At 35.2% G+C, this 20120-nt stretch overlaps 1 protein-coding gene across 1 annotated transcript in view; it reads left to right on the top strand.

Moving 5' to 3' along the window:
- Positions 1–20120, top strand: part of xpo4 (exportin 4) — a 123590-nt gene that overhangs the window by 56722 nt on the left and 46748 nt on the right. Inside the window, exons 5-8 of the mRNA XM_039744012.1 lie at positions 2327–2443; positions 4582–4735; positions 8295–8407; positions 11781–11938. Coding sequence (XP_039599946.1) covers positions 2327–2443; positions 4582–4735; positions 8295–8407; positions 11781–11938 — 542 coding nt within the window. The remainder of the gene's footprint in view (positions 1–2326; positions 2444–4581; positions 4736–8294; positions 8408–11780; positions 11939–20120) is intronic.

The following is a 20120-nucleotide window of genomic DNA, read 5'->3' as shown; positions in this document are numbered from 1 at the left end:
ATGCCCTAGTCACCCCACGTATAGATTACTGTAATGCTGTTCTCTCTGGCATCCCACAAAAACATAACCATCACTTAGTTTGTTCAAAATTCTGCTGCTAGGAAAATAACCTGTTCTAAATTCACTGAACATTTTACACCTACTCACTTTCAACTTCACTTGCTCCCTGTTTACTACCAAATACAATGCAAAATACTGCTGTGAATACCTGTAGCCGAAGTCACTTCAATACACATGTATTTTGTCAGCATGCCTGTGTCGATCAAACACAGGATGCTCTGCGGTCTACTTGTGACTTTATGCTGTACGAAGATAAGTAAATAAATCAAGGTTAATAGCATTCGATCTGGCTTTTATATACGTAACATATAAGTGTTTTTATATAAAGACCATCACAAAACATAATCACAAACTGAGCTTTGCACAATACCTTGGTGAGCTCTGTAAGCTGTGCTTTTTCTTTGAAGGACAGGGGTGGGGCATGCTAACTGGCCGGATGATGCCAGACCTCTTGCTGCATCCAAATGGTGCCATCTTTTGACTTTACGTCTGGTGCAGCTGTATTGTTGTTATATGTGAGTGGATGTTTATTGGAGGGAGGACTCCTGTTCTCTTTCTTCGATGTAGAACCCTCGTCCTCATCGGAGTTCACCTCTGTTATAGCTTGCCTTTATTTGAAAATAGTGTCAGATTGGGGTTGAGTATGAACATGACTAAGAGAATAAAACTGAATAAAAAAAAAGCCAACCTTTACAAGTACCACACATTTACACTGGCTGTTAAGACTCAAATTAAATGTTTTTATTGTATCATAGTAACAATAACAGCAGCTCACTACTCAAAATTTTTATTTTGTGACGTGGCAATGCTCAATCCCACAACCTGTTGATTTATGATTTCTTTTTCTTCTGTTATAGTCTTGAATAAAAGCACACTTGTTTTGTTATACTTGTACCTTTTGTGAAAGTGCTTGTTTGATATATGGACTTCAGTCTTCACACATTATACACTTTATGTCAAAATTTTGTCTTTAGTACTAAAACAATAAAAATATTTGTCTCTTAGGTATGTGTTCAACATTTCTGTCATCCTGCCCTTACATAGATTTTTATAGACACGGAACACACATGAAATGTATATGTTCCAAATAACAATATATTATTTACACTATACAGCTCCCAGTACCGCACTCCCAGATAAACAAGGCTTGAGCTGGTAGAGCTTTTTGCATTTTTTGCGGTGGTGGAAGGATGGGATAGCAGGCTGCTTGCACTTATCAACACACTTAGAAAACAAGAGAGGTGCGAACGGATTTAAGGTGGGCAGGGTTTATGAATTTGTTCGTAGGCTTTGGTAATTCTAGTGTTAAGGCTCTTCATAACCTTGCTCCTCCCTACCTCACTGCTCTCCTACAGACTTAACTCCCTCTCGCTCACTCAGATCCTCATCTGCAGCTTTACTTTCTGTACCACACATCAAACTCTGTTCTGTGGGAGCAAGAGCATTCTCTCATAGTGCTCCTCAACTCTGGAATTCTCTTCCCTCTCATATCCGTAAACTAGACTCAATAACACATTTAAAACTGCCCTCAAAACTTATCTTTTCAAAGTGGCATATCAATTATGAATTTAACACTGTTACTGCCTGTTATCTTTGTGTTTGCTACTATCTCTTTACCTTTGCTATTTAATTTTATTGTTCTCTTTGTTTTTGTATTTTATTAATGTTGTTTCATTTTATTGTAATGTGACCTTGAGTGTTAAAGGCGCCTATTAAATTAAATTTTTATTATTATTATTATTAACTACCTGAAGGGGCCTGAGTTGCTTCGAAAGCTGGCATATTGTAATCTTTTTAGTTTCCTAATAAAAGGTGTCATTTTCCTTGACTTCTCAATGCATTTATGTGAAAAGTATTATATATTATGTTTTGAGCATATTGCACAACTAAAATATGTGTTTGTGTCAAAAATGATCTGTCCTTAGGCTGTTGAGTCTATAGTGACTTAGTATGCACTAAATGGAATAAACTTTGTAATGTAAATGTAATCTAAGGAGTATTGGGAAACAAACTCTTCTATTGTAAGCATCATTAAAGAACTTTCCATTTTTAAGAGGCCCCACAATGATTGGGCTTGTTTAATTGTGAGCCCTGATTGCTCATGTTTGTAGATTTTCTTGGGAAAAACAAATAACTATATGATGTTTTCAAATCCATATATTTAAAATCTGTGTACAATTAAACAACACATTCACTTAAAGGCAACCATTAAGTCTTTGACAAGAACTGCAAATAAAATCTTTTTTTTCTTTTTTTGTATTAACAGCAGACATTGGCATGTTCCATTCTTACAGCCCTGTTAAGCGAATTTTCCAGTTCCAGCAAAACAAGTAATATTGGACTAAGTATGGAATTCCATGGCAATTGTAAAAGAGTTTTTCAAGTAAGTTGTTTCAATTAGCATTTAATTAAAATATGTTCTCTGTAGCCAATCACAATTCAGTTAAAAAAAATGAAAATAAGTAAAAGAGAATGAGTAAGAAATTGCATTAAACATAAATGTAAATGAGTTGCTTGTAGTGCATGCTGCTTAAATCTTAACCAGCCTATAAAAATAGTGTATGCAACACTGTCAAGTACTTAATGGGAAAGAGAAGAAAAACGAAATGGAAATAAATTGGAACCTTCTGAAAAACTTTTATTGGGTGGTCATGCAACTTAAAGAAATATGAATAATTTATCATTTTAATGTTATAAAATACAAGAGAAAAAGAAGAAAGAAATTATTTGTATAAAGTGAATATTTTCTATTCTGCATTTTCTGTATCAGGTATGGTGCATTTTCTTATACATTGTACACATTATTTATCCTGAGTATCTACTGTATAATGAAGCTATATAATATTTAAACTATACTGGAAATACAAAAAATGGTAAATAAATTGAAAAATAAAAACAGTAATACCTTTTAATACCTTTTTCACTGATATGAAAAGTCTTAAGCTGGTAATCTCTCTGTTGTCAGTAATAAACATTCTCTTAGAAGCTCTGAGGAACTGCAAATAAATTGAAACAAGCCTTAGTAGCTGGTTTTATCTCAATCTGTGCTGCTAATGATTTATACTAGTATTTCAAAGTATGTTTTATGAACATCTTCCTAATATGACTTTGATGTAAGTGTAATGTGTCACCTGGCATTTGTGTGAAATTAGGTGTAGCAAATTGAATATTTTTCCTGTAAATATTATTCTAGCTTCAGTCAGGAAGGGAATTAATTTCAATGAACCACTGTATTTAATATATATATATGGCAGAGGTTTGGAATAATTAATATATTCTGAGGTCCCTTACAATTACTACTCCAGTTAATTTGTAGGATTGTTTGTGTGTAATGACTTGACAGCTACATATTCAGCAATTCTAGAGTTATTTTGATGGAGTAATTAAAAAAATAATTTGGACAATTACTGTAGCTTGTACTGATGTTTAATAAAATAATTGAACTTGTCATGTTGGGTGCATCCTAGTGTTTTTTGAGTATTGCTCTATATTACATTGAATTTAATGTCAAATGATTCAAGTTAGTTGCTTTAATAATAACTTAATCATTATTGGCTTCAGAAAATATCAAGCTATGAAATAGCTATGTAAGATTTCTTGTGGAGAACAGACTGAAGATGTACTCTTAACTTTTTCTGAAAATTAATTTTGAGTTATGAGTTGGGCTACTTTGGCTCTTAATTTAAGCATAAACTTTTAGGTTCTTCATTTAGAAATTTTGTTTCATTTATCCAACACATACCTTTACCCTAAATGTTTTCTTTTTCGTTTAGATGACCATATAACTTTCAAAGCTAAACTGCACTCTTATACAATAGCGGTTCTAAGATTTGATTATATCAGGGTTTTTGCCCAATTTTATAGGTGTCTGGGGGAATCTTCCTTTGAGATCTTGTGCTCTCAGTTATCTTCTAAACATATCTAAATATATCTTAATCAGTGCTTTAATGAACACCTAGTCATTGGTGGAATTCTTTTCTGTCAGTGTCTTGTTCCTCCTCAAGATGCATTTTAAATTTGCACTTAAACTTCTTAGCTGAGTGCCTTTTGATATATGTTCTGTATATATTATCTAAGTCCAGGTCCCACTTGTGTTTGTTAATATTCATATGTTGAGAAAAATAGGGAAGGGTAGGCTGAGAATTGTCCACTTGGTGATTCAACAGTGGTAAATTAAATGCATGCAATTTTTTTTACAGGGTATCTCCTGGATAACATTTGGTACAACTGTGGGTTTTTATTTTTTTATTTTTGACTCTGAAGTGTGTGGATGAACGAATATTATTCTTGAGCGACCATATTTTTTTTTTCCAGTAGCATAGATGTTAAGAAATGCTGGGGGCAACTCATACAATTAAATATGTTAATCCATGTACATTATAGTTTTACACACTGTTAAAATGCAAATATAACATGGTAGATCAACATTTTTGTAGAAAAACATGAATTCTGGCAAATCTAATTGACTTACTGGATCAATTGTATTTTTAAAAGCATAATTATGCTTCTTTTGAATTGTAGGAAGAAGACCTTCGACAGATCTTTGTTCTTACAGTTGAAGTTCTTCAGGAATTCAGTCGCAGAGAAAACCTTAATGCTCAGATGTCTTCTGTTTTCCAGCGATATCTTGCACTAGCTAATCAGGTTCTGAGTTGGAACTTCTTACCACCAAATTATATCCTTTTATTAAACTTTGAAAATACATCTTACAAATAATAAATTTTTCATTGCAAAAATGATTTATTGTTTAGACCTGTAGATCTCCTTGATAAAATTGTGGTGTGGTATATTTAAGGGAAGAGTATAAAACCAAAGTTTTGAGTGTGAAATGGTATTTAGAAGCACCAGGACTCTTCTTAGAGTCATCATCAAGCCAAAGTGAGTAACAGTACAAGAAGAGACTTGGTAAGGAAGGTGACCAAAATCTCAGTGATCTCTCTAACAGAGTTTTAGAAGTCCTGCGCTGAGATGGGGGAGGATGCTGGAAGGACGACCACCTCAGCAGCTCTCCATAAATCCGACATGAATAATAGTGTGGCTAGATAGAAGCCTGTCTGAGAGTTTAAAGGACTCTAAGAACATATGGAAAAAGTTTTTGTGGTCTGAGGACACCAAAACTGAGCTCTGATTAGCATGTTTGGTGAAGACCAGGCACTGCTCATCACCTGCCTATCACCACCCCTAAGAAGAAATTTTAAAGTAAATCAACAACACAGTAAAGTGTGCAGAAAGCAAAGGGGTCTGAATACATTCTGCATCCACTGTATATTCATACAAATGTGTATATATTTACAGTAAATTTTTATGTGTATGCATGTGTGTTTATGTATTAGGCATGTAACGGTTCTGAAACAGGGGACCGACACCATGATTGATGGAGGCCACTGTGCTCATTGGGACTTTCAAAGCAACAGAAATTTTTTTCTGTAACCACCTCCAGATTTGTGCCTCGAGACAATCCTGTCTCAGAGGTCTACAGGCAATTCCTTTGACTTCATGCTTGGTTTGTGCTCTGACATGAACGGTCAACTGTGGAACCTTATATATACAGGTGTGTGCCTTTCCAAATCATGTTCAATCAACTGAATTTACCACAGGTGGACTCCAATTAAGCTGCAGAAACATCTCAAGGATGATCAAGGGAAACAATTCAAACAAGTCAATTTTGAGCTTCCTGGCAAAGGCTGTGAACGTACATGTGCTTTCTCAATTTTTTTTTTTTAATAAATTTGCAAATATCTCAAACTTCTTTCACTTTGTCATTATGGGGTGTTGTGTGTAGAATTCTGAGGAAAAAATGAATTTAATCCATTTTGGAGTAAGGCTGTAACATAACAAAATATGGAAAAAGTGATGTGCTGAGTGTTGTGTGTGTGTGTGTGTGTGTATATACATATATATATAATATATATATATATATATATATATATATATATATATATATATATATATATATATATATATATATATATATATATATATATATATATATATATATATATATATACACCTAAAGGATTATTAGGAACACCATACTAATACGGTGTTTGACCCCCTTTCGCCTTCAGAACTACCTTAATTCTACGTGCCATTGATTCAACAAGGTGCTGAAAGCATTCTTTAGAAATGTTGGCCCATATTGATAGGATAGCATCTTGCAGTTAATGGAGATTTGTGGGATGCACATCCAGGGCACAGAGCTCCCGTTCCACCTCATCCCAAAGATGCTCTATTGGGTTGAGATCTGGTGACTGTGGGGGCCATTTTAGTAAAGTGAACTCATTGTCATGTTCAAGAAACCAATTTGAAATGATTCGAGCTTTGTGACATGGTGCATTATCCTGCTGGAAGTAGCCATCAGAGGATGGGTACATGGTGGTGGTCATGAAGGGATGGACATGGTCAGAAACAATGCTCAGGTAGCCCGTGGCATTTAAACAATGACCAATTGGCACTAAGGGGCCTAAAGTGTGCCAAGAAAACCTCCCCCACACCATTACACCACCACCACCAGCCTGCACAGTGGTAACAAGGCATGATGGATCCATGTTCTCATTCTGTTTACGCCAAATTCTGACTCTACCATTTGAATGTCTCAACAGAAATCGAGACTCCTCAGACCAGGCAACATTTTTCCAGTCTTCAACTGTCCAAGTGCAAATTGTAGCCTCTTTTTCCTATTTGTAGTGGAGATGAGTGGTACCCGGTGGGGTCTTCTGCTGTTGTAGCCCATCCACCTCAAGGTTGTGCGTGTTGTGGCTTCACAAATGCTTTGCTGCATACCTCGGTTGTAACGAGTGGTTATTTCAGTCAAAGTTGCTCTTCTATCAGCTTGAATCAGTCGGCCCATTCTCCTCTGACCTCTAGCATCAACAAGGCATTTTCGCCCACAGGACTGCCGCATACTGGATGTTTTTCCCTTTTCACACCATTCTTTGTAAACCCTAGAAATGGTTGTGTGTGAAAATCCCAGTAACTGAGCAGATTGTGAAATACTCAGACCGGCCCGTCTGGCACCAACAACCATGCCACGCTCAAAATTGCTTAAATCACCTTTCATTCCCATTCTGACATTCAGTTTGGAGTTCAGGAGATTGTCTTGACCAGGGCCACACCCCTAAATGCATTGAAGCAACTGCCATGTGATTAGTTGATTGCATTAATGAGAAATTGAAAAGGTGTTCTTAATAATCCTTTAGGTGAGTGTATGTATGTATGTATGTATGTATGTACACTTCACAAATGTGTATTATGATTCCAATGTCTATATGACCTAATTTTGACTATTGTACTACAATATATGCTAAATAAACCAAGTTTAATTACCATCAAACTTAATTTAAATTAAAAATAAAATGTGATGCTTCTACTTCTTGATGGAAAATTAAATTAAAGCTTGTTGTTATTTCCATTACCAAACTCTTAATTCATGCCCTGATATTATGTGGAGGTTCACAATGTTTTTTTATGTACAGTCAGGATTATTGTGATTGTGAAATTGTGACTGCCAACCATTCATCCATTTTTAGCCTCAGTCATATTTTTTTTGTAAGTACAAAAGAAGTCTGGGTGAACACTCTAAGCCAAAAGATTGTAATTTCTCAGTCTGTGTAAGTTTTGGCTAGCTACAAAAGCAATAATGAGTGTAGCATTCAGTACAGTTGGCAAATTTCACTTCATTAAATTTGTTCTTGTCATGGTCTTGATTAAGCCTTCTTAAGTTCAAAGGAATTGTTGTGCTGTCAAGTAACAGCTTGAATTCTACTATACTTCGTGCTGTTCCTTTTAGGAAAAAGAAATGTTGTACAGGGTTACTTTTGTGCTATATTTTTAGACCCTCATAAAAGCTAGCCCAAAGCTGTATGCATAACAAAAATAACCCCTTACCCCTGTTTTTTCTTAAAGTCTGACACCTGTCAACTGTGGCCACGGGCCTTGTTTTCCCTGGACTCACAAGGAACTCTGGTTGACAAAGTGATCACAGGCCTCTGGAATGCCACATGATGGCAATCCGACTTTTATCTGGCATTCCTAAAGGAGGCTCCCTTCTCCAAACACTAATACCTTTATTCCTTGGCCTCATGCATTCGCTATGTAGTGTATGTGAAGAGGCTTTACTGAGTTTCCATTACATTCTCCCTGTGAGCAGCTCCTGTCAGTGACCTGGGACTAGATTTTATTTCTGTTTTCTTGTATCCCTCATTATGCTGCTGTTGACCTTGACGCTGGATAACTGGGTCGACATTATATAGCTATGTTTGAATCCTCTCAAAATGTGATGCTGAAGCCAACTGAGTCCTGGCGTGAGACAATCTTGGACAGCAGAGTTATGGAACTTTTTTTTACAGTAAGTTCAATTTCTGTAAATTGTCTTTTATTGTCATTGTTTTATACTTAATAGTTTTTGATGTTGAAGTTGAAAAGAAAACATTAAATTAACCTGTTAAAAAGAGTAATTTTATATTAGTATTTTGAACGTAAATCCTGCTTCTGTACTTGAATCACCTACTACTAATTTCAAGATGTATATAAAATAATTGAATTCTTTAAGTAAGAAATATGGTATTTTAGAAACCTTCACAGTATAAACTTGCAACATGTTCAGAATTAAGTACTGCTCTGAAAGTTGTAATTTGTATATGAAATGAAAGTGTTATTGTGAAGATACATTTTGATTAAATTCAGATTTTAACATTTTTTTTACTTGTTTTGAAGTATTAAAGGTATTATTTGTTTAATTTTTGTTGTTGACTGTGTTTTGATTTTATAGGAGAGTGATGTTGTGATCACCATTGATTTTCTTTTTTTTTTTTTCTTCTTAAGATGAAAGCCTTTACTACTGTTTATTAATTTAATTAATTATTAATTAATTAATTACATCTGTTTATTAATTGCTCTAAATGGATTAGAAATGCTATTGTTGTAAAAAATGTTCTGTTTTAATGTAACTAAAATGTAATAAAGAGTAAGCAGTTAATTTAAAATAACAAAGCATAATTACAGGTTGTCTTGTATTGAATTTATGTGAAAGTATTTTGAGTTTCTGTATTTTTTGGAAGACCTATTAATTGTTTAGAGGGCATTTTACTTTTGCTATACATTCAAAAATAGTGGAATGGCATAATAACAATATTAATAAACATTTTTTGCTAGAAACATATAACATGTATTAACATTTTGTTTCTATTACAAATGAGTGTTTTAAGCCATTTCTTGAGGATTAAAAAAAAATAAACATCTTAGATGGGAAGGTATAATTTTGTTAGTGTAACTTCTGCAGACAAGGATGAAAGAAGTAGTACTTGTCCCCGAAAGTTTAAACAGCTGTTTGGTCACAGTAAACAGCTGCAGCCTTTCAGCTGTGATTCTCCATCTAGCAGGCTGAAAATTGAGCTGCCTCAGACATAAGCTGCGAAGTTCAAGGGTGTTTCTAAACCAACTTTAGGATTAAAAGCAGACTTCAGGATTATATATTAATTTAGACGACACGTGGTGTCTCTTTAGGAGTTCACAGGTTCTGTTGATCATCATGCAGATGTATTTGTCATGGTGTGGAAAAGTGGTAGTTAGTATTTAGTACAGTATCAATATTCTTTTGACCTTATTATGCAAGATGGCCATTCTGACATGCAGAATATCTTTGTTTTTGTTTAGTGTAATAGTTCGCTAAGATTTGTTTTTCTGTTAAATGTGATGTAAATTAATTTTGGGCAGAAGAATAGCACAGTTTTTTCCTAAATACATGTCATGTTAATTGTATTTTATCCATTTTTTTATTTACAGTTTTTTATGCTGAGTGAAAGGTCTTTACTCGGCGAGCTTCCAGTAAATTTTTTGTTTACCTGGAAACAAAGTGTAGTAAAAAACTGTTAACCAGAGTTTAGAGAAGTACAGCATTATTACATAATGTCCGGTTGAAAAAAATTCCTGTCCTTGACCTTTCTATTCAAAAGCAGTTTGATATATCTACTTTAGATTCACCAATTAATGCCAGTAGTAAGCTGTTGTAAAATTATTATGGTCAGTTTTAATGTTTCATTGTACATTTCAACAGTATATATATAGTAGATATTATTGCAGTATGGATACCACAGTTAAATCTAATCCTGTTCACTGTGTGGGTATTTCACTAAATATTTTGGTTCTTTCCATATCCAAAACCTGTGCACATTGCATTCATTGGCAGATCTGTATTGACCCAGCCTTAATGAGTATATCTATATCTGTCATTGTACCCTGTGAGGAACTGGTGTCCATTTTGAGGCTGGTTCCATCCAGTGGTTTTCTGATTTTTATCATTTGGCAGACTAAAATGTAATAGAGTACTTGACCCAGTTGTGTGCTAGACACCATTCATCGAAGAAGGCAGTGATTGTTGAAGTGGGTTTGACAGAATAAATATTTTATTTTTAACCTACACTCTACACCATTTCCTGATATGTTAAATGAAATATAGAGAAGACCTTGCAATATAAAGTAACATTACATCAAGCCTGTTTAATTTAGTTCAGAGTTGTGGGTGGCTGAAGCCTACCCTGGCAGAATCGGGTGTAAGGTAGGAACCAAGGTGCAAAATTTCACTGTGAGACCCACTCACAAACACATCTACATTACAGAGCAAATATAAAACATGTACATCTTTGGGATATTGCTGGAAAACAATAGAGAGAGACCCAACCACACACAAAGGGTTTAGGCTTAGAATTCAGTCCCACAACAATGGATTTGCAAGGGTCAGTTCTAACTGTTGCATCACCTTGCTACACAAAAGGATGAATTTGAAATGTAATTGCATAAATAATAAATGCTTATAGTGAAATTACCATGTTTGCCTTATTCTGTGACAATAAGGGAAACTTGTGATCTGAAGTTAAAATAGTTTAATACTCTTCTTTGTGAAGTAAAAGGCTACTGAGAGAGAGAGCATTTAATTTTAGAATGGGTAACTTCAACTCTTCAATGTGGCCTGATTTTTTTTTTTTTTCGTTTTTTTTTCTTTTGTTTGATGTGTGTATGTGAATGTATGTTTAGTCATTATTTAATTAATAGGGGACAGAAATTGTTGATGGTCCTTTAACTGTAAAAAATATTTAACTTGTTTATTTCAGAGCTATTGCATATGAGGAATGCCATATGAGTAACTGCTGATGGTATTGTTTTTGAAAGAAATATAATAGTATTATTTGTTGCATTTTAAGTGATTCCTTTTGTAAATGTGCAGTCCATGCCTTATCTTTGATTTTACAGGTTTATCTATGTATAGCTAGGAGCTGTATGATAAACATAGTTAACGTTACACAGATGCCTGTCATAGCTGCTGCTTTTAGAAATGTGTGCTCTGGTCTGGACGTCTGACATCAGGCTGTTCTCCCTAGGGAATTCTAAGTCAAGTTGTATTGCTTGGTTACAGGGAAGCTTCAGGACTGCTCTTGATAGTGACTACTTCAGTTGCAAGTTGCTGCAGTTTTTCCTTTTTTAAAATTTTAAAAAATGTTGAGTTTTTTATTGTTTGAGTGTGTTTGTCTCCAAGATTGTAAGTAGTTTATAGATAATACTAGAACTTGGCATTGTGTTGCCTACTAGTAATATACTGCAGAATTGGACCTTTTCCAAATTCTTGTGCAGTATTTAAATTTTGTGAATTTAACTGAATAGATCAGGATTTAAAGCTGGAAAACTTTTTTCTTTTTTCTTTTTTTTTTTCTTTCGCGGAAACGTAGGTGCATCGCAAAATCCGTGAAGACTCTGATATGGCGCAGGACTCCCTCCAGTGCCTGGCACAGTTAGCTTCTTTGCATGGTTCTATATTCCCAGATGAGAATGCCCAGGTTAACTACCTTGCTCGTCTAGTTGAAGGACTGCTCAGTATGATAAATGGGTAAGTTGAAGACTTGTCACTCTGAGGTGTTAAATTGTTAACAATTGTGTTTTACCTTTGCTTGAGCTGTTGCTAATGTGCTTTATTTAGAATGTTCAGAGACACAAGGCCAAAATTAAACTAACTGCTATCATTTAATAATGTGTTACGTTTGTCTGTGTTTGTTTGATAATTATGTTTTAAAGATAAAATAATTTTACATTTAGTTCACATACACAATGAAAATGTTTGCTACACATATATGAAATTGAGTACATCCGTTTATGTATCCTTGTGTCTTTGTTTTACTTTTGTGATTTTTACAAACATGTTCTAGTTGAGAAGGAAAAGGTGAAAATGCTTAACTGTTCTTACTGTACAATCAGATTATAAAATATATGCAAATAAACTGTTCACAAGGAAACCTACAGTAAGAACAATTAGCATTTTTTTAAGACAAGGAGTTTAATTTCCTCATAAATGCAAAATATTTTGTTTCCAATATTCAAAGGAAAAATTTCTGAATGCCTAGAATTTGTTTTGAAAGTTTTTGAACATGTGTTTTTGTGGTAAGAAAAAGTTTTTTGGACAGTTAAGTCAAGAAGGCAGTGTGGTATAGCATTTAAGGATTGGGCTTCAAGAAATTGTGGGTTCAGACCCTGTTACTGTATGACCATGAGTGAGTCACTTCAGCTGCCTGTGCTCGTATTAGGGAAAAAAAATATATATATATATTTAATCAGGCGTATCTTCAGTGTTGTAAGTTGCCTTTAATAAAGGCATCAGCCAAATAAATAAATGTAAATTTAAGAAAAAATGGTCAAATTCTTACGAAATATTGCAAATGAGTTGTACTTGTTAGTCTTGAGAGATGGTTGTTTTGGGTGAATTCCAACTGTTTAGCTTAAAGCTTTTTAAAGTTAATAGTTTTTAAACCTTATAGCAACAACAGCAGCCAAACGTTTGCTTGGAAGTTCACAAAGTTTGGCAAAAGTCTTTAAGACTTGGTGAAGAAAAACTATTTTGTGAGTTATGAGTTCATTCCAAAGCTGGAACTCAAAGCTTTTAAAGTTATAATTGTAATGGCATTATATTTTGCATATGTTTTGGTAATTCTTATACAGTATGTGGACCCATGACTGGTTACATGAGATATGTGCAGTGGGCTATGAATGCAGACAGTAAAATAACATACTATGGGAAAATAATTGAAAAGTACTATTTTGAGGAAAATATATTTTAAAACTTAGTATTTTAGTATATAGGTTAAGCGGCAATTGTGTACAAAGCACACACCCTAAAACGTATTGTTGTAGTCAACAGTTAGTATTTTGGCTGTTTTAACTATCAGAGTTCTGTTTAGATCAAGCTAAACATACTTTATAAAGGTTTAGCTTAGTGTGTATTATTAGTGTATATTTCAGTCACTACCGTTTAAGTTTGTTTGAATTCTGAATAGACTGCTATGCATCCTTTGGCTTAATTGATTTTAAAAAGAGGCTTTAGATGAGATTTCTTCTACCAAGTTTAAAAGCAAAGTGTTTCATTGAAATACATTCCAAAATAATTAATTTAAAACTTTTTATCTTAATAAAATCATGTTTTAATGAAATACTGATTTTATTATGTTTGTGCTGGTCATATAATTAGAATATCATGACAAAGTTGATTTGTTTCAGTAATTCCATTCAAAAAGTGAAACTTGTATATTAGATTCATTCATTACACACAGACTGATGTATTTCAAATGTTTATTTCTTTTAATTTTGATGATTATAACTGACAACTAATGAAAGTCCCAAATTCATTATCTCGGAAAATTAGAATATCAATTAAGACCAATGCAAAAAAAGGATTTTTAGAAATGTTGGCCAACTGAAAGGTATGAACCTGAAAAGTATGAGCATGTACAGCACTCAATATTTAGTTGGGGCTCCTTTGGCCTGGATTACTGCAGCAATGCGGCGTGGCATGGAGTCGATCAGTCTGTGGCACTGCTCAGGTGTTATGAGAGCCATGTTGCTCTGATAGTGGCCTTCAGCTCTTCTGAATTGTTGGGTCTGGCGTATTGCATCTTCCTCTTCACAATACCCCATAGATTTTCTATGGGGTTAAGGTCAGCGAGTTTGCTGGCCAATCAAGAACAGGGATACCATGGTCCTTAAACCAGGTACTGGTAGCTTTGGCACTGTGTGCAGGTGCCAGGTCCTGTTGGAAAATGAAATCTGCATCTCCATAAAGTTCATCAGCAGCAGGAAGCATGAAGTGCTCTAAAACGTCCTGGTAGACCTCTGCGTTGACCTTGGACCTCAGAAAACACAATGGACCAACACCAGCAGATGACATGGCACCCCAAACCATCACTGACTGTGGAAACTTTACACTGGACCTCAAGCAACGTGGATTCTGTGCCTCTCCTCTCTTCCTCCAGACTCTGGGACCTTGATTTCCAAAGGAAATGCAAAATTTACTTTCATCAGAGAACATAACTTTGGACCACTCAGAAGCAGTCCAGTCCTTTTGTCTTTAGACGCTTCTGACGCTGTCTCTTGTTCAAGAGTGGCTTGACACAAGAAATGCAACAGCTGAAACCCATGTCTTGCATATGTCTGTGCGTGGTGGTTCTTGAAGCACTGACTCCAGCTGCAGTCCACTCTTTGTGAATCTCCCCACAGTTTTGAATGGGTTTTGTTTCACAATCCTCTCCAGGGTGCGGTTATCCCTATTGCTTGTACACTTTTTTCTACCACATCTTGTCCTTCCCTTCGCCTCTCTATTAATGTGCTTGGACACAGAGCTCTGTGAACAGCCAGCCTCTTTAGCAATGACCTTTTGTGTCTTGCCCTCCTTGTGCAAGGTGTCAATGGTCGTCTTTTGGACAACTGTCAAGTCAGCAGTCTTCCCATGATTGTGTAGCCTACAGAACTAGACTGAGAGACCATTTAAAGGCTTTTGCAGGTGTTTTGAGTTAATTAGCTGATTAGAGTGTGGCACCAGGTGTCTTCAATATTGAACCTTTTCACAATATTCTAATTTTCCGAGATACTGAATTTGGGACTTTCATTAGTTGTCAGTTATAATCATCAAAATTAAAAAAATAAACATTTGAAATACATCAGTCTGTGTGTAATGAATGAATCTAATATACAAGTTTCACTTTTTGAATGGAATTAATGAAATAAATCAACTTTGTCATGATATTCTAATTTTATGACCAGCACCTGTACTAATCAACACGCAACAACGTCGCCATAATCCAGTGCCATGTTTAGTGAATATAAATACCTGTCACGAAACTGACATTCCCAACTTTGAGGCAGTACTTTAAAAGTATTCATATTCGATATTGTTTTTCGATACCACAAGAAGGTGGGTGACAGACGCATAGAAAAATGAATGTCTTTTCGTTGTCTTTATATATTAAAAAAAAAAAGATAACTCATTCCTTCTTGAGGGTTTGCACTTATTCAAAATCTTCTGATATCACACATTCAAAAGTCAATAAAATGCCAAAAAAAAGCTGCAGTGCAGTCTGTAAATGTTAGCAATAGTTTATAAATTTTACAATAATACAAACAGTACTGTTCTTGAGACATTGGCTTTTTTTCCAGAAGCTTTTGATAGTGTCCCATATTTGGAAGTTGTAAAATGCAAGTGGTGCAGTCTTCTATAAATGTTACTATAGCCTAAATCACTTTTTTTTTCTCCATACGTTTTTTCATGATGACCCTCTCAAAGGTTGATAAAATTCTGCTTGATGTTTATACAAATCAGTAGGGAATGTTCAAGAGTAATGTGTAAAATAATGGACGAGCACATTTCTTTTACAGATTTTTTTTTCTATTTAAATACCTTTTCTACTAAATTTTTGGGTTTTCTTTATGCAAACCAAACTGGTTGAAGATAGAACGGAACACTTCCTGAAAAGTGGCATTTTTGATATGCTTCCTTGTCCATCTTCATGTATCGACTTTTTGATGGAACTGTTAGCTTACCTTAAAACTCCCAGAACATATTTGACCATCTTTAGGTTTAAAATTTAGATTGAACGAAATTTAGACTTTATTTGGTTTTCAACTATTATTATGCTATAGCATGTGAATTTGATATGCATTTTTCAGCCTTACAATATAAGGTAAATATCTTTTGTAGAAAATAAAAATGGTAATTACACATTCTTTAATTGTGATTTTCAATCGGAAGAGAAATGAAATACAAAAATAATGTTTCTTATTTAAGGTGGGTGGCAGTTTAGAGAATATCTTACATACTATCAGTCTGAGGTCTGTTTACTATAAGCCGTCCTGCCAGACAAGCCATAATATAAATGCAGACCGAAATAAGCAGTATCTTTCTAAGCAATAGTTACTTATCAGGATATTTCTTAAGACAATGGGCTTCGGTTAATATTGCTGTCAGTTAATTGGATGTATTGGAGGTATTATGTAACAAAGTACTCTTTGGTATGCAATATTTGTTGTGGGTTTTTTTTTAACCAGGACCTAATATTAGTTCACTGCAACTCCTTACTCTAGGAATAGGTTTTAAATAATAATAATAATTCTTTGCATAATTGGCTGTGAGTAAGAACATCCTGCCGTAAATCAATTCCTGCTTTTCCTAGTCACTGACTTTGACTTCTTTTGATGATCAATGTTAAACACAATTTTACAGGAAAATATTCTTTTGAGTTCAAACAAGTAATAAGTTGAGTAATGGGAATTGTGGGTATTTGTGTCCACCTGCCTTGCGCACCATGTTTACTAGGATAGATTCTAGCTTCCTTGCAACCTTGCTCAGGATAAAGCAGGTTTAGAAAATAGATGCATATTTATTATTTTAGTGGTTTTCGTTTGTTTATACTGTATTCACTTCAGGATATTTTGTGTTTTCCAACAGTTGTATGCTATAGCTTCAATTTTTTTGTTTAATTTTTTATTTTTTGCAATGAAGTTGTAGCACTAAATGTCGGTTTACTTTAACTTATTACAAAAAGCAGTTCCGATTACAGACTACACATTTAGGTGGCCCATACAGTGAATTCAGTGTAGGGTATAATAAATTGAGACGGTGATGTATGCACTGTGTACAGTGCCCATCCCCAATCTCTTCTGTACTGTGCAATTGCTGTCAGTAGTGGGTTGTTTTAGGTGTGAGGAAACCAGTTTTTCTCTCTCCCTCCCCAGGAGCTGAATTTAGGGTGTATAGAGTGCATCAAGTGTGTAACCACATGTTACTTCATCGGTGAACATTCCTTCTTCCACTTAAGACCTCACACCATATATCATCCTCTTCCTTTTCCCTTGTCAAAACTCCTCTGCTTATTCACTCATCCATTCATGTTGTTGGTGGGTGGTGCTGTTGTGCTGATGGTGTTCATTTGGCAGTATGCCTGTACTGAGCAGAAAAAAGACAGAGTGCCTTAAAACGGGACACTCATAACTTTTTTTTTTAATTTGGTTTATTGGTAAAATTTACAAACTTTCAGCTTTTTCCAATAAAAAAATCAAACAAGAACAATTTAAGAAGCACAACACAACTAATATACAACTTAATATTACAAGTGTTTTCTCCACATTCATCAAAAAATGCCACTTCTAATGACTACTGCAGTCTCAAAATTATTCAACCCTTTCATGAAAATCATGTTTTGCTGTTATGACGTGATTTATAGCCAAACACCAGCTTCTGGCAGCTTTCCTGAGGAATCTTATCCCATTCCTCACGATCAATGTCCTCCAGCTCACTAGTATTCTTGGGTTTGAGTGTTTCAACCACCTTCTTTAAATCCCACCAGAGACTTTCTACGAGGTTTAAGTCAGGCTACTGTGACAGCCACTCTGTAATTTTCCTGAACTTTTTGTGAAACAAATACTTGGGATCTTTGTCCTATTGGAAGGTCCAGTGACACTCAATCTTCAGTAGGGCTGTTCGATATAACGATGTATATCGGATGACAATATGAAAACGTCTATCGCTGCACATTACGCTATCGTTTGTTTCGTGGTGTCGCAAAATAAACTGTTTACGGCAATATTTTTTTCATTGTTTTGATGGCCACCACGTGGATGCAGACACACTAGCATGGCTGATGAAGACGAGGCAACACCAGGTAGCTCCACACAGAAGGACCTTGTTCCTAAACGAGGGGTTACCTCTGTAGTATGGAGATGGTTTGGATTTGAAGAGTATGACACAGACCAGAAAACGGTACTGTGCAAATTATGCTGCAAACCGATCGCTACCACAGACTCCAACAAGACAAACCTCTTCTACCACCTCCGCAAAAAGCACGTGAGCGAGCATGCAGAGAGTTTACAACTGAGAGGCAGGCCACGTAGGATATTACAGTTGTAAAGGTACTATTTAAACGAGCATGTTAAAAGCTTGGAAGATTAATTGCTACCAAAACAATTTGCTTAAGGCATAATTTTCCCTGCAGCGTTTGCTGTCAGTGTTAATCTTGTTAAAATTACTGTAGCGTCTTCCAGACGTAATGACGATCCGAGACGGTCACTTGGTTAGTTCCCTCTTTATTAAACACAAACAAAAAAAACGGTTGCTGTTGGCCACAACCACGCCGAACAGACAGCAATCCAAAAACAAACTCTCTTAGCTAGGGGCGACAAGATCGTCGTCCACTCCTCCTTTTTCACAGCGCTTCCCCCCCCCGCACCTCCTTTACCTTCCACTCTATTACAGTCCATCAGAAATAACAGGGACAACAGAATAAATAACTGCGAGGGATGTAAATCACAGAACACAAACTGCAGAACAGAAATCTACAATAAAGAACAGAACGCTACATTACGTTTACGCCACAACTGCATTAACACGGCAAATCTCCGTTAACGAGTTACCGCGGATCGCCCCGTGCTTGGGGCTGGACGGCATCAACACGTTAGCACCGTCCAGTCCCACGCACGGGGCGATCAGCTGTAACTCATTAACGGAGATTTGCCACACTACGATGTGCAAATTAACATTTTACTAGAATGTAGCCTAAAAATATTATATTTAATATTATATATTTAATATATTTTTGTCGTAAGCCTTATTGCTGCTACAGTTTGAAGTACAATGTTTACATTTGGTTTTGACAGTTAATGTTAGACTTGTATTTATTTTGTTTAAAGGGTTTATTGGCCTTATATAGTTTAGTTGTTAGTGCTTTGATCCTTTTATATTTAATATATGTTGTGAGAGTTATTGCTGCTACAGTTCACATTTTGTTTATGTCAGGCATTTTATATAGCAGTATTTTATATTGGGCCTTTAGTAATTTGTTTTTGAAAAGTCTTTTATATTTGATACATTAACATTTTATGTTTACATTCTAAGTCAAACATTTGCTCAAATGTTCTAAATAAAAGAACAGAAATAATTACAAGTTGAGTACTTCTCATTTTTGATTTTTTTAATTTAAATGAAAAAAAAGAGTGGTGATTATATAAACTATTCACTGAATACAAAGAAAATGTACTATATCGTGATATCGGGATATGAAATGAAATATCGGGATATAAGATTTTGGTCATATCGCACAGCCCTAATCTTCAGCTTCCTCATAGTCAACATGACTTTTTTCTCCTAGAATATCTTGATGCTTGATTGAATCCATCTTGCATTCTACACACTGCAGATTTTCAGTGCCAGAAGAACAAAAGCAGCCCCAGAACATCACTCAAGCCACTGCCTTGCTTCAGTGTAGGCATTGCAGGGTGCTATTTTCAGCGTATGCTTCATTTTTCCTCCTCCAGATATACTGCTTATCCATAGGCCCAAAAAGTTCCAGTTTTGTTTCATCGTTCTGAGTCTGTGTCACTGACCATCTGAATGTTAGTGTCAAAAAGCCATCCAGTATATTTATTTTATGCTTAGCAGTAGATGGAAAATGTGCATCAGTACTTTTGTTGAGTCCTGTTATGCATTGTTTGTTAAACGTATTCTTTGGGGAATAATTTAATATTAAAAAGAATTAAACTCTGAGCATTTTTCCAAACAAGTTTAGTGTAATAGTGTCACTAGGCACTGTAGGTTTTTCTGACAGTACCTAGCCTCTAGTGGGGCCCCAGTCTATTGCAGGTTCAACTTCACAGGTAAAAATACTCCGTCAGTCTTTGAGAATGTAGATTAGCCAGTCAAAATTAGCTATTTTTTTCTGAGTGTATTGGAGGGAAAGAAACAAACTGCTTCCTGCTAA

This window comes from Polypterus senegalus, chromosome 2 (genome assembly GCF_016835505.1).
Source record: "Polypterus senegalus isolate Bchr_013 chromosome 2, ASM1683550v1, whole genome shotgun sequence".
In the NCBI taxonomy this organism is placed as follows: Eukaryota; Metazoa; Chordata; class Cladistia; order Polypteriformes; family Polypteridae; genus Polypterus; species Polypterus senegalus.
Note: the sequence above shows the minus strand (reverse complement) of the source record. Positions and strands in the feature narration are given on the sequence as shown.